This window comes from Capricornis sumatraensis, chromosome 3 (genome assembly GCF_032405125.1).
Source record: "Capricornis sumatraensis isolate serow.1 chromosome 3, serow.2, whole genome shotgun sequence".
Taxonomy (NCBI): domain Eukaryota; kingdom Metazoa; phylum Chordata; class Mammalia; order Artiodactyla; family Bovidae; genus Capricornis; species Capricornis sumatraensis.
In genome coordinates, this window is record NC_091071.1 from 54,948,663 (window position 1) to 54,972,690 (window position 24,028).

Genomic DNA, 24,028 nt, shown 5'->3' on the forward strand with positions numbered 1-24,028 from the left:
GATCTTCTTGCAGTCCAAGGGACCCTCAAGAGTCTTCTCCAACACCACAGTTCAAAAGCATCAATTCTTCAGCGCTCAGCTGTCTTCACAGTCCAACTCTCACATCCATACATGACCACTGGAAAAACCATAGCCTTGATTAGATGGACGTTTGTTGGCAAAGTAATGCCTCTGCTTTTGAATATGCTATCTAGGTTGGTCATAACTTTCCTCCAAGAATCTAATAAGCAAAAATAAAAAGTTCATGCTTTATGGAGACTGAATGGGTTTGCATCTAACAAGATAGTATCAATGGAAACTGTCATAGAAGGCAGAGAAAAGGTGATACAGTGAAGGAACAAACGCGTTTAGATAGAAAATAAGGGCAGGCCAGAATTGCGTCTCAAAGAGTCAAGAGGGTTGAGCAAGGATAGGTTTAGAGAATTCCTCCTTTTGAGCTTTATATAAAACCTCAGGGACTAGATTTGAACGACTATTTCCTTAGTGGTCAATGGTGCTATCCTATGTTTAAGTTTGGGCTTTCCAGATGGCTCAGTTGGTAAAGAATCCACCTGCAATGCAGGTGACCGCAGTTTGATTTCTGGGTTGGGAAGATCCCCTGTAGAAGGGAAAAGCTACCCACTCCAGTATTTTGGCCTGGAGAATTCCATGGACTGTATAGTCCATGGGGTCACAAAGAGTCGGACATGATTGAGCGACTTTCACTTACTTACTTAAAGTTGGACTAAGAGTCTAAGTCATAGAATCCATCTGTTTCTATATACTTCTGCTTATGTACTAAAAACATACTTTGGATTTTTATTAATAAGAATCCTCTTTTGGATCATAGCCATTCTGACTGGCATGAAATGGTATCTCATTGTGGTTTTGATTTGCATTTCTCTGATAATGAGTGATGTTGAGCATCTTTTCATGTGTTTGTTAGCCATCTATATGTCTTCTTTGGAGAAATGTCTATTGAGTTTTTTGGCCCATTTTTTGATTGGGTCATTTATTTTTCTGGAATTGAGCTGCAGGAGTTGCTTGTATATTTCTGAGATTAGTTGTTGTCAGTTGCTTCATTTGCTATTATTTTCTCCCATTCTGAAGGCTGTCTTTTTACCTTGCTTATAGTTTCCTCTGTTGTGCAGAAGCTTTTAAGTTTAATTAGGTCCCATTTATTTATTTTTGCTTTTATTTCCAATATTCTGGGAGGTGGGTCATAGAGGATCCTGCTGTGATTTATGTCGGATCAGAATGACTACGATGCAAAAGTCTACAAGGAATAAATGCTGGAGAGGCTATGGAGAAAAGGGAACCCTCTAACACTGTTGATGGGAATGCAAACTAGTACAGCCACTATGGAGAACAGTGTGGAGATTCCTTAAGAAACTGGAAATAGAACTGCCGTATGACCCAGCAATTCCACTGCTGGACATACACACCGAGGAAACCAGAATTGAAAGGGACACGTGTACCCCAATGTTCATCGCAGCACTGTTTATAATAGCCAGGACATGGACGCAACCTAGATGTCCATCAGCAGATGAATGGATAAGAAAGCTGTGGTACATATACACAATGGAGTATTACTCAGCCATTAAAAAGAATACATTTGAATCAGTTCTAATGAGGTGGACAAAATTGGAGCCTATTATACAGAGTGAAGTAAGCGAGAAAGAAAAACACCAATACAGTATACTAACGCATATATATGGAATTTACAAAGATGGTAACTATAACCCTGTATGTGAGACAGCAAATGAGACACAGATGTATAGAACAGTCTTTTGGATTCTGTGGGAGAGGGAGAGGGTGGGATGATTTGGGAGAATGGGATTGAAACATGTATAATATCATATATGAAAAGAATTGCCAGTCCAGGTTCAATGCGTGATACTGGATGCTTGGGGCTGGTGCACTGAGACGACCCAGATGGATGGTATGGGGAGAGAGGAGGGAGGGGGTTTCAGGATGGGGAATACGTGTATACCTGTGGTGGATTCATGTTGATGTATGGCAAAACCAATACAATATTATAAAGTAATTAACCTCCAATTAAAATAAATATATTAAAATTAAAAAAATAAAAATCCTCTTGCCTATAATAAACTAATAGTCTGTTCAAAGTTGTTATGACTCTTAAAACAAAAACTAGTAAACATAAGTAACTGGGAGCAAAGCCTTGAAAGCTGTCATGTGGGCAGGAGAATAAAAAAAAAAAAAATAGAGTTTCTGTAATGGGGCTGTTCACACCCAAAACACTGCGTTAAGTTAGCACAGAAAGCAGAGACATCACTTTGCTGACAAAGGTCAGTATAGACAAAGCTATGGTTTTTCCAGTAGTCATATATGGATGTGAGAATTGGATCATAAAAAAGGCTGAGTGCTGAAGAATTGATGCTTTCAAATTGTGGTGCTGGAGAGTCCCTTGGACAGCAAGAAGATCAGACCAGTCAACCCTGAAGGAAGTCATTCCTGAATATTCATTATAAAGACCAATGATGAAGCTCCAATACTTTGGCCAACCTGATGTGAACAGCCAACTCCTTGAAAAGACCCTGATACTGGGAAAGATTGAGGCAGGAATAGAAGGGGGCAACAAAGGATGAGATGGTTGGGTGGCATCACTGACTAAATGGATGGGAGTTTGAGCAATCTCTGGGAGAGAGTGAAGGACAGGGAAATCTGGCATGCTGCAGTCCATGGGGTCAGAGAGTCGGACACAGCTTAGCAACTGAGCAACAAGCACACAGTTATACCCATATTAGGCCAACAATCAAAGATAAGTTAACACCTATGCAGCATACTCCCTTTTGACACATTAAAGAATATTTGGGGGCACCCCAGCGAAAGCCATTTTATTCTGCTCTAATCCTTGAATCTTCTCATACGTTTTACATTTATTATACAACATAAAAAACATTACATAACATCCAAAATCAAATGTTTTGAATAACAATAAATAATTTATTGTAATTTACTATGACATATAAACTGAGATATTATATATATATATATATATATATTTTTGCTTTTTGCTTTTCTTATTATCAGAGATAATAAATGATAGAACTACATTATCATTCTTAGGCAGACTTTATTTTTTTGGGCTCCAAAATCACTGCAGATGGTGACTGCAGCCATGAAATTAAAAGACGCTTACTCCTTGGAAGAAAAGTTATGACCAACCTAGATAGTATATTCAAAAGCAGAGACATTACTTTGTCGACTAAGGTCCATCTAGTCAAGGCTATGGTTTTTCCAGTGGTCATGTATGGATGTGAGAGTTGGACTATGAAGAAGGCTGAGCACCGAAGAATTGATGCTTTGAACTGTGGTGTTGGAGAAGACTCTTGAGAGTCCCGTGGACTGCAAGGAGATCCAGCCAGTCCATTCTGAAGGAGATCAGCCCTGGGATTTCCTTGCAGGGAATGATGCTGAAGCTGAAACTCCAGTACTTTGGCCACCTCGTGTGAAGAGTTGACTCACTGGAAAAGACTCTGATGCTGGGAGGGATTGGGGGCAGGAGGAGAAGGGGATGACCGAGGATGAGATGGCTGGATGGCATCATGGACTCGATGGACGTCAGTCTGAGTGAACTCTGGGAGACAGTAATGGACAGGTAGGCCTGACGTGCTGTGATTCATGGGGTCGCAAGGAGTCGGACACGACTGAGCGACTGAACTGAACTGAACTGAAGTATGACATATGAAAGAAAGCTATTCCTAATATGTTTTGTTTTTAGGTGACTAGGTCCCTTCCCACGAAACTGACTCAGGACAAATCCAGCCATCCCAACTCATGAGCCAAATCTGCAAAGTGATGTGTAGTGGCTTCTCATGACAAATGGGTTTATGGTTGTTTGACACTATTCTTATAAGGGCTAGGTCTCTTAATGCTCCTCCCCTGACTTCCTGCCCATCTCCATGAGATGTCTTCCTGAATGGGCAAAACTTATCTTTTGATGAGAACTTTAGACTGCTGCAAAATCTAAGAATTAACTGAAAGTGAACTTTAAAGAAGAAAAAATGGGCAAAAAGGGACATTAATATCAGTAAATGATTGCATTGTTTTTTTCTACTATGAAACATTTAAAATTATCATTAATATGCTGCTTTATCAATGAGTTTTATGATACATACTTTTTCTTGAAAGCAGTTTTGTAGGATATGCTGTTGTCTGTAAAGTCAAGAAAGGTTGATAATTTTGTTATTATTTAGGGTCAAGAATTTATGTAGCTTTTTCCAAAACTTATAATCACTGAATCAGTTTTTTTTTCTCTTTATATCTGAAAGGTTTTTTTTTTTTCTTAAAAACAAAAAACACAGAAATTCAAAAGAATAAACTTTATTTCCATTCCCCATCACCTACTTCTCTTCCTTTTTTGATACTGGCCCATATGCCTTAATACTCAGAAGTAGAATTATAACTGTTGCAGAAAAATGTCTATTTGAAAATTCTACTTCTGACCCGACTTAGACATTCCTGCTGTGTGGTCCACTGGAAAAAGACACAGACAGGTGAGCTAGTCTTTCATGTTTGCTAAAAGGCAGCATGAAGTGACAAGACATCTGACCAGTTCTTCCGGATAATCCTTTACTTATCCTTTCAAATCCCATGGTTTTATCCATGGTTTCATCAAACAGAAAGGAATTAAGTGATAACTATTCAATAACTGTGGGTTAAAATAATACATTTCTAGCCCTCCTAAATACAGATTTAGACATAGCCCTTTTCTATGTATGACAATATTCTATCATATATTCTAGTCATATTTTTATCATGATAATGGAATCAACAATGTAGTTTTCTCACTGGTAACAAGAACTCAATGAAAATTATAGAACTGTTAATGAAACAAAATCTAAGACTTTAGTTCTTATTTATTTTTGTATATTTCAAGTATTTATTTTCATGTATTTCAATAAAGGCCCTTTGCTTATCTTTTTCCTAATTACTTAAAATAAAATTGATATACCTTTTTTACTTTTCTAGGCCTGTACTTTACTTTATAAAATCAGACATTGAGTTTGTTTTGAGTGATGAGACATGGGCTTCTGCTCCAACAGCAATGAGCATCGCTGACCTATGAGGAAGACTACATGCAAAGGAAACAGATTTGGAATGAAATCAGTGTTTACCTGCTCACAAACTGTATTCTCCCAAGATCTCTGGAGAATATGTACACAGTTAAATAGATGCTTTCAGAAGGGTGACAAGATGGCAGAGTAGAAGGACTTGAGCTCATCTTCTCTCACAAAAACACCAAAGAGGCAACTAACTGCTGAACAATCATCCACAGAAGAGACTAGATCCTATGAAAAAAAGGTATTCTACATCTAAAGACATAGAAGAAGCCACAACGAGAGAGTAAGTGTGCTTTTGTGACATAATCAAATCCCACATCCACTGGGCTGGTGACCCACAGACTTGAAACATATTGCAGAGTTTCTCCTAGAGGTCTGAGAATTCTGAGTCCCATATCAGGCTTCCCTGCCTAGGGGTCTGGCATCACAAATAGGAGCCCACACATAATTTGGTTTAAAGATCAGCAGGGCTTGACTGTAGAAGCTCCTAGGACTAGGGGAAACAGAGACTTCACTCTTGGAGGGTGGATGCAATGTTTTACATGCACTAGGACCCAGAACAAGGCAGTATCTCCATAGGAACCTGGGCCAAACCTACCTGTGGGTCTTGAAAGTTCTCCTTGGAGTTGGCAGAAGTCCCAGGGGAGTCCTCAGTGTGAGCTCTCCAGGAGGTCACCATTTTGGCACTGAGAGTCAGCCCTATCCAACAGCCTGAAGGCTTCAGTGCTGGGATATTCAGAGCAAACAACCAACAAGATGGGAACACAGCTCCACTCATCAACAGAGAGGTTGGCTAAAGTTGTCCTGAGGCCCCTGGCACAGCCCTGTCCACCACAGTCATAAAATCCAGCACCACCCACCAGTGAGCAGGTACCAGTCCCTCCCAACAGGAAGCCTGCACAAGCCCCTAGACTAACCTCACCCAGCAGGGACAGACAACAGAAGCAAGAAGTACTGATCCTACAGCCTGTGGAACATAAATCACTAACACAGAAAGTGAAACAAAATGAGCCATCAGAGAAATATGTTCTAGATGAAGAAACAAGATGAAACTCCAGAAGAAGTAAGTGATGTAGAGATAGGTAATCTACCTGAAAGAAAATTCAGAATAATGTTAACAAAGATGATCTAAGAGCTTGGAAAAAGAATGAGGGTATAGACTGAGAAGATATAAGAAATGTTTAGAAAGTGCTAGAAGATTTAAAGAACAGACATAAAATAACTGAATTAAAAATACACTAGAAGGAACCAATAGCAGAATAAATGAGGCAGAAGGATGAATAAGTAAATTGGAAGACAGACTGGTGGAAATCACTGCTGCAGAACAAACAAGGAAAAAAGAATTAAATGATAGTCTAAGTGATTTCTGGGACATTAAACACACCAACATTCCAATTATAGAGGTCCCAGGAAGAGGAGAAAGGGCCTGGGAAGGTATCTGAGGAGATGATAGCTGGAAAAATCCCTAACATGGGAAAGGAAACACTCAAGTCCAGGAAGTGCAGAGTCCAATATAGAATAAACCCAAGGAGGAATGCACAGAGACACATACCAAACTGATAAAACTTTAAGACAGAGAAAATAATTAAAGCAGCAAGGGAAAAGCAACAAATAACGTACAAGGGAATCTGCATAAGGTTACCTGCTGATTTGTCAGAAGAAACTCTGCAGTCAGAAGGGAGTGGCATGATATATTTAAAGTGACAAATGGGAAAAACCTACAAGCAAGAATACTCTACCCAACAAGGCCCTTGTTCAGATTTGAAGGAGAAGTCAAGAGCTTTACAGACTAGCAAAAGCTAACAGAATTCAGTACCACCTCACCAGCTTTACAACAATGCTAGAGGAACTTCTTTAGGTGGAGAGGATAAGGCCACACCTAGAAACAAGAAAACTATGAATGAATGGAAAAGCTCACCAGCAAAAGCAAACCTAAAGGTAGGAAATCATTTGCACACAAATATGATATCAAAATCAGCGATTGTGAAGGGAATAATGATCAAAACTATGATTTAAGAACTTCCAACAGACAAACATCCAGGATCAAATGGCTTCATTGGCGAATTCAAAAAATATTTAGAGAAGAGTTAATACCTGTCCTTCTGAAACTATTCCAAAAAATTGCCGCAACAAGGTATCTTTAAAAAAAGAACACCTCACAATCACTTAGGCATGGTTTTCTTCCTTGTCATATCTACCTAATATCTAGCATTACGCTTCAAAAATAAATTCCTATTTAAAATCTTTCGGAAATGGGCCTACTCTCTGTAATTCAAAATGAAGCCTTTGTGCAGGCCAGTAATGGACTTCTAACACTGGTTTCTGCTTTCTTTCCATAAATTATTCATATATATTTCTGTTAGGTATTCATCATGTATTCCAATTTGATCATGCCATTATCCCTCCTAAACAGTGTTGCCCAGTAGATAAACTATAAATTTCTGATAGTATGCAAAGTAGCAAGCACTCTTACTGTCTTCTTTACTATTACTCCTTACAACTTCCATCCCAATGATATAAACATACTCATTATCTAAGTGTAATGCTTAATTATTGAAACTTAATTATAAAAAGCATTGAAGTTTATCCACAATGCTATCATATTTACTTTGTCTTCATTCTCTTGGTTTTGAACTTCCAAGTCTATTTTATAAGTCTTGCTGTTTTTAGTATTAACATTAGAGAAAATAGAACAAATCGATAGAGGAAAGGGAGGGAGGGAGAAGGTGGATGGTAGAATACATGTAATCATTCCACGGTAAAGTCTTATGAAATCTGGAGAGAAATCAGAATGAGAAGAATGTGAATATGTATGATTGGCAGAGTAAGATGAGAAAACATTTTTAGCTGTATTTTGTTGATATTCTTATGGAATGTTAGGCTGGTTGGGAGCAGCTAAAAGTTATTTTTCCCTGCCAATCTGGAAGGGAGTGGTGAAAAAGCTCCAAATAATGCACAGAGTTACTCACCTTACTGAGCACAATAAGTGAACCAGAAACTTTCAGATGTTCAAGCTGGTTTTAGGAAAGGCAGAGGAACCAGAGGTCAAATTGCCAACATCTGCTGGATCATCAAAGAGCAAGAGAGTTCCAGAAAAACATGTATTTCTGCTTTATTGACTATGCCAAAATCTTTGACTGTGTGGATCACAAAAAAACTGTGGAAAATTCTGAAAGAGATGGGAATACCAGACCACCTGACCTGCCTCTTGAGAAACCTATATGCAGGTCAGGAAGCAACAGTTAGAACTGGACATGGAACAACAGACTGGTTCCAAATAGGAAAAGGAGTACATCAAGGCTGTAGACTGTCACCCTGCTTATTTACCTTATATGCAGAGTACATCATGAGAAACACGGGGCTGGAAGAAGCACAAGCTGTAATCAAGATTGCTGGGAGAAATATCAATAACCTCAGATATGCAAATGACACCATCCTTATGGCAGAAATTGAAGAAGAACTAAAGAGCCTCTTGAGGAAAGTGAAAGTGGAGAGTGAAAATGTTGGCTTAAAGCTGAACATTCAGAAAACTAAGATCATGGCATCTGGTCCCATTACTTCAGGGCAGATAGATGGGGAAATAGTGGAAACAGTGTCTGACTTTATTTTTTGGGCTCCAAAATCACTGCAGATGGTGATTGCAGCCATAAAATTAACAGACGCTTACTCCTTGGAAGGAAAGTTATGACCCACCTAGATAGCATATTCAAAAGCAGAGACATTACTTTGCCAACACAGGTCCATCTAGTCAAAGCTATGGTTTTTCCAGTGGTCATGTATGGATGTGAGAGTTGGACTGTAAAGAAAGCTGAGCACTGAAGAATTGACGCTTTTGAATTGTAGTGTTGGAGAAGATTCTTGAGAGTCCCTTGGACTGCAAGGAGATCCAACCAGTCCATCCTAAAGGAGATCAGTTCTGGGTGTTCATTGGAAGGACTGATGTTGAAGCTGAAACTCCAATACTTTGGCCCCGTGATGTGAAGAGCTGACTCATTGGAAAAGACTCTGATGCTGGGAAAGATTAAGGGCCAGAGGAGTAGGTAAGGAAAGAGGATGAGATGGTTGGATGATGGCATCACCAACTCAATGGACATGGCTTTGGGTAAGCTCTGGGAGTTAGTGATGGACAGGGAGGACTGGCATGCTGTGGTTCATGGGGTCGCAAAGAGTCAGACATGACTTGAGTGACTGAATTGAACTGAAGCTGGATCTTATTTCGGTAATTGATTTTTTTTTTTAAGGTTACAGTGTTGGGTTAAAAATGATAGTCTCTCAACTCTAACATTGAGAAAGCCATTCTAGACACCAACGGAAACAGATCATCACCAGTTTGAGGAATAAAACTCCCTGAAGTACCCCAAATCTCTTTTCCAAAGACTGGCCAATTCCAACATTAGAGGTTATTATTTTGGATTATATGGCAAACACATTTTAGAATAACAATGACTAATTAAAAATTTAAAAATTAAAACTGATCTACCATCCTTAGGAAGCCAGTAATCGCTAAAGTTTCAAGGAATGGTAAATATTTAAAAGAGGATAAAGGTAAAGAGATAAGTCTAGATTCTGGAAAGCTACCTGAAGAGGAGAGGTCATATATGAATGTGGCATGAAGACGCTAAATATAGGGTGAGTGTAGAACCACAGTGGCGTAAGAAAATAGAGAAGGAAAAGGAACAATATTCGCTTTGTCTACTTTACAGTTTAACCTTAGTGATGAGAATTTGAAAAATACATCAGTTCACTAAATCTAAGTAGAACTACAAGAATGGAGGATCCCATGGAATTATTTGCTTTTTAACATCACTCATGTACTTCTTAGAATATTAGTTTATAAATATATATTAATTTTCTTAGATACTTACGTATTTGAGAAAACACAAGAAGGGAAAATACCCTGGGTTGTGGCAGGAGCCGGAAGTTCTATTTAGCAGAAAAAGAAAACAATTAGTTTGCATCCTTCCCCGATAAATTATAAAATGGCAATTAATGTCCTTTAATAGGTCTTTATTCTGTTATCAGTCTTGTTTAAAAGCCTCCAGAGACTCTCCACAATGAAATCTAAATTCCTTAGCAAGGCATAAGATATACTGTACACTCTGATGTTCTTTCTTAGCTCTCTAGTGTCTTCACTGGCTAGTCTTCCATATATACTCTGTGAATCAGACGAACAGAATAACTTACTTCCTAAATGTATCATATTTTCCATGCCTCTGAGCCCTTGTTTTGCCATTTTCTCTGTCTGGAGCACCCTATGCCCTCTTTTAACTTACCTTTTGGTCTCATTCAGCTTATGTTAACTCTTCTAGAAAGATTTCTTTGAAACTAAGTACATGAATATTGGGACTTCCTTCATAGCTCAGTTGTTAAGAAGTCTGCCTGCAATGCAGGAGACCTGGGTTCGATTCCTGGGTTGGCAAGATCCCCTGGAGAAGGAAATGGCAACCTACTCCAGTACTCTTGCCTGGTGAATACCATGGACAGAGAAGCCTGGCAGGCTAGTCTATGGGGTCTCAAGAGTCAGACATGACTGAGCGACTAAGCACACACAGCACAAATAACTATTCTTCTCTAGTGCTCCTAAAGTATTCTACAAATTTCTATTATAAAACTTATTATGCTATATTGAAATTAAAGGTTTGCACTTCTGTCTTCCTGATTATGATATAAATCTACAATTATATTCCCAACATTAATTTTTTGAGAATACTATTTAATTACTGTTTCCTCAAAATTTATTCATTGATTTGTTGGCCACTAATCTTCTCTCAATTGAATATCATCTAATTTGCCTTGTATGTAATCCAGTAAGTTTCCATTACTGGGTTTTATTAAGTTGGTGCAAAAGTAATTGACGTTTAACATTGAACTTTACAGTTTGATCCTGAAATACATTCTTAAATAAATGTGGCTACAAATGATATACATCATTTTAATGCACGTTTCTCACTTTATTATTATTATTATTATTATTTTGCTAATTATTTGTTACTTGCTTCTTATTTTAGACTATAAAAATGATGTTAGACAAAAAGAAAATTTGAGCAGTTTTCTTATTTGAGTTCAAAATGGGTCATAAAGCAGGGGAGACAATTCACAACAGCAACATACATTTGGCTCAGGAACTGCTAATGAATGTACACTGTGGTAGTAGTGGTTCAAGAAGTTTTGCAAAGGAGATGAGAGCTTTGAAGATGAGGAGCATAGTGGCTGGCCATTGGAAGCTGACAACCACCAATACAGAGCCATCATCGAAGCTGACCCTCTTACAACTACATGAGAAATTGCCAAAGAACTACATTCCACAGTCATTTGGCATTTGAAGCAATTGCAAAGGTGAAAAACATTGAAAAGTGAATGCCTCATGAACTGACCACAAATCAAAAGATCACCATTTTGAAGTGATATCTTCTCTTATTCTGCACAAAACAATGAACCATTTCTCTATGAGAGTGTGACATGTGAATAAAAGTCGATGTCATACAACTGTCAATGACTTGCTCAATGGCTGGATGAAGAAGAAGCTCTAAACCACTTCCCAAAGTCAAACTTGCACACACACACAAAAAGTGATGGTCATTGTTTCGTGGTCTGACAACCTTCTGACCCACTGTAGCTTTCTGAATCCCAGCAAAACCATTACATCTGAGAAGTATGCCTAGGAAATCGATGCTGCAGCTGCTAAGTTGCTTCAGTTGTGTCCGACTCTGTGTGATCCCATAGATGACAGCCCACCAGCCAGGCAAGAACACTGGAGTGGGTTGCCATTTTCTTCTCCAATGCATGAAAGTGAAAAGTGAAAGTGAAGTCAATCAGTCATGTCCGACTCTTTGCAACCCTATGGACTGCAGCCTACCAGGCTCCTCCATCCATGAGATTTTCCAAGCAAGAGTACTGGAGTGGGGTGCCATTGCCTTCTCCACAGGAAATCAATGAGATGCACCAAAAACTGCAACACCTGCAACTGGTATTGGTGAACAGAATAGGCCCAATTCTTATTCACAACACCACCCAACTGCAATTATTCTCTAGAACAATGCTGTACTGCACAACACACAACCAATTCTTCAAAAGTTGAATGAATTAGGCTATGAAGTTTTGCCCCATCTGCCATATTTACTTGACCTCCCACCAACTGACTACCACTTCAAGCATCTCAACAACTTTTTGCAGGGAAAATCCTTCCATAACCAGCAGGAGACAGAAAATGCTTTCCAAGAGTTCACTGAATCCTGGAGCATGGATTTTTGCACTACAGAAATAAACCAACTTATTTCTTATTGGCAAAAATATGCTGATTATAATCGCTCCTTTTTTGATTAATAAAGATATTCAGTTCAGTTCAGTCACTCAGTCATGTCCGACTCTTTGTGACCCTATGAATTGCAGCACACCAGGCCTCCCTGTCCATCACCAACTCCTGGAGTTAACCCAAACTCATGTCCATTGAGTCAGTGATGCCATCCAGCCATCTCATCCTCTGTCGTCCCCTTCTCCTCTTGCCCTCAATCCCTCCCAGCATCAGAGTCTTTTCCAATGAGTCAACTCTTCGCATGAGGTGGCCAAAGTACTGTGCTTGAGCCTAATTATAACGTTTTAAATTTCATGGTCTGAAACTGCAATTGCTTTTGTACCACATCATGCGAAGAGTTGACTCATTGAAAAGACCCTGATGTGTATAGCGAACTTTTGGACTCAGAGGGAGAGGGAGAGTGTGAGATGATTTGGGAGCATGGCATTGAAACATGTATAATATCATGTAAGAATCGAATCACCAGTCTATGCTGATGCAGGATACAGCATGCTTGGGGCTGGTACACGGAGATGACCCAGAGAGACGTTATGGGGAGGGATGTGGGAGGGGGATTCATGTTTGGGAACACATGCACACCCATGGTGGATTCATGTCAATGTATGGCAAAACCAATACAGAATTGTAAAGTAAAATAAAGTAAAAATAAAAATAAAAATAAATTAAAAAAAAAAAAAAGAAAAGACCCTGATACTGGGAGGGATTGGGGGCAAGAGGAGAAGAGGATGACAGAGGATGAGATGGCTGGATGTCATCGCCAACTCGTTGGACCTGAGTCTGGGTAAACTCCGGGAGTTGGTGACGGACAGGGAGGCCTGGTGTGCTGTGATTCATGGGGTTGCAAAGAGTTGGACACGACTGAGCGACTGAACTGAACTGAACAGAATAGTAAAGATTCTGGACACAGGTGACAGGAAGTTTTTACATACATCTCTTGCCTGGCAAATCTCATGGAGAGAGGAGCCTGGTAGGCTGCAGTCCATTGGGTGGCTAGGAGTCGGACACGACTGAGTGAATTCATTTTCACTTTTCACTTTCACGCATTGGAGAAGGAAATGGCAACCCACTCCAGTATTCTTGCTTGGAGAACCCCAGGAATGGGGGAGCCTGGTGGGCTGCCATCTATGAGGTTGCACAGAGTCGGACATGACTGAAGCGACTTAGCAGCAGCAGCAGCAGCTACAGGCACAGTGGATTTAGTGTTTGTTAATTATACAAATGTAGAAATGAATAAAAATTTTAGACAGAAAGTGATGGATACAGAAAAGTATTAGAAATTAGAGCCTGTTCAAAGTCAAGTTTAAGAGGTAATTCTTGTTTCTTCCAATGAATGAGTAACAAATAGGTAACAATGATGTATATAAAAAGTGTTACTTAAATCCTATGGACCTTTTTGAGTTTGTGTAGATATATTTGTTGTGTGTGTTCATATTTTGAGAAGTAGTACTTCAATTTAAGATTTCAAAGAACTGAGAAATTAAGTGTGAGGTTAATACAATCTTAAAAGCAAAATAAAAAACTCTTTTATGGTTTTCATTAATATGCTGTAGTAAACAGAAATATTTTTGTCGAGTGCTGTAGAAAACATTATAGCTATCTTCTTTAAAAAGCTAGGGTTTCAAGGAGGAAAGAGAAGTCTTTTAGAGTAAAAAACTGGGGGAACATAAATATAGAACTATAAGGAAATGTTGAAGCTGATGCCTACTCTCTACCCATTGGCCATAACTGCAAACTTAATGGAGCCAGGGAATTAAATTATATCATGCTCAAGTCATATGGGAAATTGAAACTTAGAGCTTGTAAAAACATATTGGGTCCCACAGAGCTACGCTCTTGGTGAAACAGTTGTTTTAAAAAAAAAAAATTCATGGCACAGAGATGCACATGATACCAAGGCACAAACACATTATGCCTTGGTATCAGTGTGGAAGAGGGAGAAAAGGAGAAAATAAAAATATATCTTAATAATTCACAACCATAGATTATCTCTTGTGTGATTTTCTGGTGCAAATTCACTGTATGGGCCATAAAACTTCAAATGAGAAATTAATTTAAAATGAACCTCTAGTTATAGCCCTCCCAGATGCCTAGCAGAAGCATATTAAAAAATTAACAACTTTATTGAAGTATAATATTCCTAGAACTGTACATATTTAATGTGTTCAGTTTGAGTTTCTACATAGTAATATACCATATCAAAGCATAGAATTCTGTCATAAATGAACTAACATGTAAAATACATCCCTGTCATACACATAGACAAATATAAAAAAAAATTAATGTGCCTGTTATCAGGAAAAAGAAGTATTAAAATTAGACCTCCAAAATTTCATATATCTGAATTATCAGATATATAAAATATATGCATTTCATGTTTAAATACATAAAGAAGTAATTGGAAATCATAGAACATATAAAAAAAATCCAGTCAAATCTGGAAAATGAGAAATTTTACAATGTATAAAATATATTTTACATATTAATAAATATATATTAAATAAATATAAAATACATATTTATAATATATACAATGTATATGTTTATTCTAATAAAATAAAAGTGCATTGAATTAATACAATAGTAAAATAGATATAGCTGAAGAGAGAATGGTTGAAATGGAAGACAAACTAAGAAATTAACCAGAATGCTATAGAAAAATGGAAAATACAGTGGGTTTTAGAGGACATATAAGTAGAAAGGTAAATACACACACACAGACACATGCATACACATACATATATATTGGGAATTTTAGAGAAAAAAATAAAATGAGAAGAGGCAATATAGGAGAGAAATATAGCTGATACATATCTGGAACTGCTCATCATAGTGATACTAAAGTGAAACAAGATCTTAAAAGCAGCCTGTGGTGTGTGTGTGTGTGTGTGTGTGTGTGGCAGGGGGTGCGAAGGTCAGGGAGATGGATGATCACTTACATGAAATTAAGTAGAATGGAATGTAGATAATTTAAGTAGAACAATCTTTTTAAAGTGCTAAAAAAAAAAAAAAACAAAACAAAAACTGAGAACTGGTATACCCAGACATAATAAATTAAATCCTATAACAAGTAAAATATAGTTCTATCAAATAAAATCAGAGTTTACTAACAAAATGTATTCATTAATGACATTTCTAAAGAATTGATATACTTTAGGAAGAATGAAGGTGATTCCATAAAGTATGAAATGCAAAAAGGAATGATGAACAACAACAAAATAATAAATATCTGAGTAAATATAAATAAAAGTTGACTATATGAAAAAGAGGAGAGTAGTTTAATTTTGAATGTTTTACCAGATAAACTATTAGATAAATATGGGATTGTGATTAGAAGTAAAATATATCCACTTTGAAATATTCTAACTTTATGTATGTTAAAATTTAAGGATAATTGTCAAAAGAAATATAGTATATAATTTCCAAAACAGTAGAGGGAAAACTGTATTTAAAATACATTTAATATTCTAAATGAAAGGAAGAAATAAGAAACTTTTCAAAATATATAATATGCTTAATTTAAACATATATATTATCTATATATTAAAAAGGAGAATTGACTTCAAGCAAAGCAAGGAAAAATCTCCCAAAGATCTATAATTAACATAAATATAGCTAGTTTACTTCAGTTAAAAATCAGAAACGCTAATAGTGAATACCATGAAGGAAAACCCAGAAATATTTTTAAGAGCTACATATAAACACTAAAGATTGAAAGTGTATACAACTATATTAACATTAGACCAGGTGAATTTAAAACAGAAAATATGACTCATGATAAAGGTCACTACATAATATGAGACTCAGTTTACCAATATAAACCTGGATATGGCCCAGATGTTTAAGCTGGGTTTAGAAAGGGCAGAGGAACCAGAGATCAAATTGCCAACATTCCCTGGATCACTGAAAAAGCAAAAGAGTTCCAGAAAAACATCTACTTCTGTTTAATTGACTGGGCCAAAGCATTTGACTGTGTGGGTCACAACAAACAAAAATTCTTATAGAGTTAGGAATACCAGACCACATTCCCTGCCTCCTGAGAAATCTGTATGCAGGTAAAGAAGCAACTACAATTAGACAACTAGCCAATCTTATCACACGGACCATAGCTTGTCTAACTCAATGAAACTAAGCCATGCTGTGTGGAGCCACCCAAGACAGACGGGTCATGGTGGAGAGGTCTAACAAAGTGTTGTCCACTGGAGAAGGGAATGGTAAACCACATCAGTATTCTTGCCTTGAGAACCCCATGAACAGTATGAAAAGGCAAAAAAAGAGGACACTGAAAGATGAACTCCCCAGGTCGGTAGGTGCCCAATATGCTACTGGAGATCAATGGAGAAATAACTCCAGACAGAATGAAGGGATGTGGCCAAAGCAAAAACAACACCCAGTTGTGAATGTGACTGGTGATAGAAGCAAGGTCCGATGCTGTAAAGAGCAATATTGCATAGAAACCTGGAATGTTAGGTCCATGAATCAAGCCAAATTGGAAGTGATCAAACAGGAGATGGAAAGAGTGAACGTTGACTTGGACATCACCAGAAGGTCAACCAGAATCAGATTGATTATATTCTTTGCAGCCAAAGATGGAGAAGCTCTATACAGTCAGCAAAAACAAGACTGGGAGCTGACTGCAACTCAGATCATGAACTCCTTACTGCCAAATTCAGAGTTCAATTGAAGACAGTGGGGTAAACCACTAGACCATTCAGGTATGACCTAAATCAAATCCCTTATGATCATACAGTGAGAGTGAGAAATATATAAGGGACTAGGTCTGATAGACAGAGTACCTGATGAACTATGGATGGAGGTTCATGACATTGTACAGAAGAAGGGATCAAGACCATCCCCAAGAAAAAGAAGTGCAAAAAACCAAAATGGCTGTCTGAGGAGGCCTTATAAATAACTATGAAAAGAAGAGAAGTGAAAAGCAAAGGAGAAAAGGAAAGATTTAAGCATCTGAATGTAGAGTTCCAAGGAATAGCAAGGAGAGATAAGATAGCCTTAGTCAGCGATCGATGCAAAGAAATAGAAAAAAACAATAGAATGGAAAAGACTAGAGATCTCTTCAAGAAAATTAGAGATACCAAGGGAACATTTCATGCAAAGATGGGCTCGATAAAGGACAGAAATGGTACGGACTTAACAGAAGCAGAAGATATTAAGAGGTGGCAAGAATACACAGAAGAACTGTGTAAAAAAGATCTTCATGACCCAGATAAACACGATGGTGTGATCACTCACCTAGAGCCAGACATCTTGGAATGTGAAGTCAAGTGGGCCTTAGAAAACATCACTACAAACAAAGCTAGTGGAGGTGATGTAATTCTAGTTGAGCGATTTCAAATCCTGAAAGATGATGCTGTGAAAGTGCTGCACTCAATATGCCAGCAAATTTGGAAAACTCAGCAGTGGCCACAGGACTGGAAAAGTCAATTTTCATTCCAATTCCAAAGAAAGACAATGCCAAAGAATGCTCAAACTACTGCACAATTGGACTCATCTCAAACGCTAATAAAGTAATGCTCAAAATTCTCCAATCTAGGATTCAGCAATACATGAACCATGAACTTCCAGATGTTGAAGCTGGTTTTAGAAAAGGCAGAGGAACCAGAGATCAAATTGCCAACATCTGCTGGATCATCGGAAAAGCAAGAGAGTTCCAGGAAAACATATATTTCTGCTTTATTGACTCTGCCAAAGCCTTTGACTGTGTGGATCACAATAAACTGTGGAAAATTCTTCAAGAGATGGGAATACCAGACCACCTGACCTGCCTCTTGAGAAGCCTGTATGCAGGTCAGGAAGCAACAGTTAGAACTGGACATGGAACAACAGACTGGTTCCAAATAGGAAAAGGAGTATGTCAAGGCTGTATACTATCACCCTGCTAATTTTCCTTATATGCAGAATACATCATGAGAAACGCTGGGCTGGATGAAGCACAAGCTGTAATCAAGATTTCTGGGAGAAATATCAATAACCTCAGATATGCAGATGACACTACCCTTTTATGGCAGAAAGTGAAGAAGAACTAAAGAGCCTCTTGAGGAAACTGAAAGAGGAGAGTGAAAAAGTTGGCTTAAAGCTCAACATTCAGAAAACTAAGATCATGGCACACAGCCCCATCACTTCATGGCAGATAGATGGGGAAACAGTGGAAACAGTAGCTGACTTCATTTTTTTAATTGCAGCCATAAAATTAAAAGACACTTACTCCTTGGAAGGAAAGTTATGACCAACCTCGACATATTAAAAAGCAGAGACATTCCTTTGTCAACAAATGTCCATCTAGTCAAGGCCATGGTTTTTTTCCAGTAGTCATGTATGGTGTGAGAATTGGACTATAAAGAAAGCTGAACACACATAAAAAAATTGATGCTTTTGAACTGTGGTGTTGGAGAAGACTCTTGAGAGTCCCTTGGCTTGCAAGGAGATCCAACCAGTCCATCGTAAAGGAGATCAGTCCTGAATATTCATTGTAAGGACTGATATTGAAGCTGAAACTCCAATACTTTGGCCACTTGATGCCAAGAGCTTACTTATTGGGAAAGACCCTCATTCTGAAAAAATTGAAGGTGGAAGGAGAAGGGGATGACAGAGATAAGATGGCTGGCATCACCAACTCAATGGAGATGTTTGTGTAAGCTCCTGGAGTTGGTGATGGAAACAGAAGTGTGGCCTGTTGCTGTCCATGGGGTTGCAAAGAGTTGGACACGACTGAGAGACTGCACTGAACTGAAATTAATCACTGTTATAAACCACATTAACAAATGGGATAAAATCCATATGAAGATCTAAACAGATGAAGAAAAAGCTTCTGACAAAATTCAACATGCATTGATGATAAAAACTTTCCATAAAGTGGGCATGGAAGGAATCTACCTCACAAAATAAAGGCCATATAAGACAAATTCAGAGCAAACCTCATTCTCAGGTGTGAAAAATTGAAAGCATCTCCTCTGAGATCAAGAACACGACAAGGATGTATACTCTTTTCACTTTTATTCACAGAGCTATGGAAGACCTAGCCACAGCAATCAGAAGAGAAAAATAAAAGGATTCCAAATTGGAAAATAAGTCAAACTATCACAGTTTGTAGATGACATGATGCTATATACAGAAAATCCTATTTGCTACCAGAAAACTAGTAGTTGATCCCTAGTAGGGCTCAATGAATTTGGAAAAGTTGCAAGATACAAAAGTGATGCACAGAAATATCTTGCATTCCTATACAGTAACAACAACAGATCAAAAAGAGAAATTAATGAAACAATCCCAAGGACCATCACATCAAAAAGAGTAAAATACCTAATAATAAAGGTACCTAAGGAGGCAAAGGCTTCTGTGGTGGCTCAGATAGTAAAGAATCTTCCTGCACTGTGGGAGACCCAGGTTCAATCCCTGGGTCAGGAATATCCCTTGGAGAAGGGATTGGCAACCCATTCTAGTATTCTTGCCTGGAGAATTCCATGGAAGAGGAGCTTGGCAGGCTACAGTCTGTGCTGTTGCAAAGAGTCAGACATGACTGAGCGAATTTCTGTCTGTCTGTCTAAGGAGGCAAAAGACCTGATGCAGAAAACTAAAACACTGATGGAAAAAAAAAAACAAAGATGACACGAGGAGAGATGCCATATTCTTTGGTTGGAAGAATCAATACAGTCAAAATGACTATATCACCTAAAGTTAACTACAGGAACGTGAAGTCGCTCAGTCATGTCCGACTCTTTGTGACCCCATGGACTGTAGCCTACCAGGCTCCTCTATCCATGGGATTTTCCAGGCAAGAGTACTGGAGTGGATTGCCATTTCCTTCTCCAAAGAATCTTCCCAACCCAGGGATCGAACCCAAGTCTCCCACATCATAGACAGGCACTTTATCGTCTGCGATCTCAGCCAAAAGGCCGAGAAGCAATTAGTTAACTACAGATTCAATGAAATCCGTGTCAAATTGCCAATGACATTTTTCACAGAATTAAAACAAATTTTACAATTTGTATAGAAATACAAAAACCCTGAGTAGCCAAAGCAATATCGAGAAACAGAGCTTGAGGAATCAGGTGGCCTTGTTTCAGACTATGCTACAAAGCAGCTGTCAACAAAACAGCATGGTATGGTACTGGCACAAAAATAGATCAATGAAACAGATAGCTCAGATATAAACCCACACACTCATGGCCACCTAATCTATGACAAAGGAGGTAAGAATATACAATGAGAAAAAAGACAGTCTCTATAATAAGTGATACTGGAAAAATTGGACACATATATGTAGAAGATTGAAATTAGAACACTCCCTAACACCAAACAAAGAAATAAACTCAAAGTCAGTTAAAGACATATGTAAAGCAGGATACTATAAAACTCTTAGAGGAAACACTGGCAGACATTCACTGACATAAATCACAGAAAAATCTTTTTTGATCCACCTCTTACAGTAATGGAAAGAAAAACAAATGAATAACAACAAAATAAATGGGACCTTATTTTACTTAAACATTTTAAGCTTTTAAACTTAAAATATTTTTCATTAACAAAACAAAAAGACAGCTGTTAGAGTGGGATAAAATATCTTCAAATAAAGCAAGCAACAGGGATTAATCTTATACACACACACACACACACACACACACACACACACACACACACACACCCCTCATGGAGCTCAATATTAAAAGAAAAAATAGAAAAATGGTTGTAATGGTCATCATTAAAAAGTGTACAATAATAAATGGTGAAGATGATGTGGGAAAAAATGAGCCCTACTACATTGTACTCCCTCCAAGTGCAAAGAGATCAAGCCAGTCAATCCTAAAGGAAATCAATCCTGAATATTCACTGGAAATTCTGAACAATCTCTGGGCATAGCAGAGGACAGAAGATCCTGGTATGTTACAGTCCTTGAGGTTGCGGAATCAGACATGACTTGGTGGCTAAACAACAATACTTTTTGTGCGGATTGGCACAGTCACTAGGGAAGAACAGTATCGAGGTTTCTTAAAAAATTAAAAATAGATTTACTATTTTTTAAAGCAACCCCTCTCCTGGGCAGATATCCAGAGAAAGCCATTATTCAAAAAGATACATGCACCCCAGTGTTCACTGCAGCTCTATTTACAATAGCCAGGAAATGGAAGCAACCCAAATATTCATCAAATGATCAATGGATAAAGAAGATGTAGTACATATATACAATTGAATATTACTCAGTAATAAAAAGAAATAAAATAATTCCATTTGCAGCAACATGGATGGACCTAGAGATTGACATACTAAGTAAAGTCAGACCTAGAGAGACAAATTTCATATGATATTGCTTATATTTGGAATCTAAAAAAAAAGTACAAATGAACATTGTACAAAACACAAACAGAGTCACAAATTTAGAAAACACATGGTTACTAGCGGTAAAAGGTAGGAAACGGATAACTTGGGAGACTTAACATATACACACTATTGTATTCAAAATAGATAACTAAAAAGGACATACTGTATAGCACAAAGAATTCAATACTCTGTGATGTGCAAAGGCCTATATGGGAAAAGAATCCAAATAAGAGTGGATATATATATATTTGTATAACTGATTCACTTTGCTGTATACTAGAAAGTAATAAGTAGCAAATCAACTATATTCAATAAAAATTTAAAAAACAATAGTTCTCAAGCAAACTGTTGTTCATTTTGAGGAGAAAGGAAGCAGGGACTATGATATACTTTTACACTGAGAGGACTGAAAGGGAACACTACTGGTACTGGGTTGCTCTAGGTTCTGAAAGTAAGAGAGAGCTACAAACTATACTTGAAGTGAGGTATGGGAGTAGAGAGACCTTCTCTGACCAGAAGGCTGTCTGTGATCCTATATATCCTGTCCCCTTTATGCAGAAATAATTGTGGTTTCCTTTACTTGCTTCCTGCTAATATATAGGCCTAACTACATTTGCCACTTCACGGGAAATATATGGGGAAAATGTGGAAATAGTGTCAGATTTCATTTTCTTGGTCTCCAAAATCAATGGAGACAGTGACTGCAGCCATGAAATTAAAGACACTTGCTCGTTGGAAGAATAGCTATGGCAAACATAGACAGTGTATTAAAAAGCAGGGACATCACTTGGCTGACAAAGGTCCATATAGTCAAAGTTACAGTTTTTCTAATAGTCATGTATGGATGTAAGAGTTGGACCATAAACAAGGCTGAGTGCTGAAAAATTTATGCTTTTGAACTGTGGTGCTGGAGAAGACTCTTGAAACTCCTTTGGACAGCAAGGAGATCAAATCAGTCAATCCTAAGGAAATCAACCCTGAATATTCACTGGAAGGACTGATGCTGAAGCTGAAGACCCAATACTTTGGCTACCTGATGTGAAGAGATGATACATTGGAAAAGACCCTGATGCTGGGAAGGATTGAGGGCAAGACGAGAAAGTGGCTACAGAGGATGTGATGGTTGTATGGCATCACTGACTCAAACTCAGGGAGATAGTGAAGGACAGGGAAGCCTGGCATGCTGCAGTTCAGGGGTTGGAGCAGAGTTGGACATGACTTAGAGACAGCTGAGAACAACAGCTGAGAACATAAAGTATGAAGCAGAAGAGAAAATTTTACAACTCACTTAATAAGAACTCAGCAATAATTGGGCTGAGAACTACATATGACACTCTCAAAAGCAAAACTGATGAAAGACTCAAGTTATGTCTATTCACTCACATTGCCTATGACTGATTTCCAGCCTAATTGGCAGAGTTGAATAGTTCCAAGAAAGACTTTATGACTGCCAGCACATGAATTAAAACATTACATCTCTCACAGAATGTTTTTTGATATATCTGTGAAACATTTAAAAGCAACGATGTGGGCTTCCCTGGTGGCCCAATGGTAAAGAATACACCCAACAATGCAGGAGACATGGGTTTGATCCCTGGTCAGATTCCACATGTCATGGAGCAACTAAGCCCATGTGCCATGACTATTAAGCATGTGCTCTAGAGCCCAGGAACTACTGAGTCCATATACGGGAGCTACCAAAGCCTGTGTACCCTAGAGCCCAAGCTCTGCAACAAGAAGCCACTGCAATGAGAAGCTTGTGCACTGAGACCAGAGAGTACCACCTCGTTGCACAACTAGAGAAAAGCCCATGCAGCAATGAAGAGCCAGCACAGCCAAAAATGAATACATAAATAAAATTATTACAAAAAAATACATTGATGCATATTTGGCCATGAAGAAAACTGAACTTCAATGAAGAGAGATTCAAGGGCTCTATTTTTCTGATATTAAAGAAAATAAAAATAATAATACTCAAATTATTTACTAGAAATTTAAAAATATACACACATATAGATGCTTTATTGAAAAATAATGTGAGGGAAAGTAAAAAATATATATATGAACCAATAAAAAGCAGAACAATTTACAGCACAATATATAGTATTGAGCTATACAAAAAGAAAATATCTATCATAGAGGCTATTGTTATAATGGAATTACAAAACAAAATCCTGCAATCTTGTAAGACAGAGTTAAAAGCTTGGTTAAGAATGTTCTGTCTGTATCTTTGTGGAAAAATTAATGTTTGACTTCTTTAGCCTATTAAACTTAAATTTTCCGTATTTCTTTTTATTGAAGTATAATTGATTTATAA

At 37.8% G+C, this 24,028-nt stretch overlaps 1 protein-coding gene across 1 annotated transcript in view; it reads right to left on the reverse strand.

Moving 5' to 3' along the window:
• Window positions 1–24,028, reverse strand: part of FSIP2 (fibrous sheath interacting protein 2) — a 140,620-nt gene that overhangs the window by 47,023 nt on the left and 69,569 nt on the right. Inside the window, exons 14-15 of the mRNA XM_068968447.1 lie at window positions 9,935–9,992; window positions 4,125–4,161 (exon numbers count right to left, since the gene is read on the reverse strand). Coding sequence (XP_068824548.1) covers window positions 4,125–4,161; window positions 9,935–9,992 — 95 coding nt within the window. The remainder of the gene's footprint in view (window positions 1–4,124; window positions 4,162–9,934; window positions 9,993–24,028) is intronic.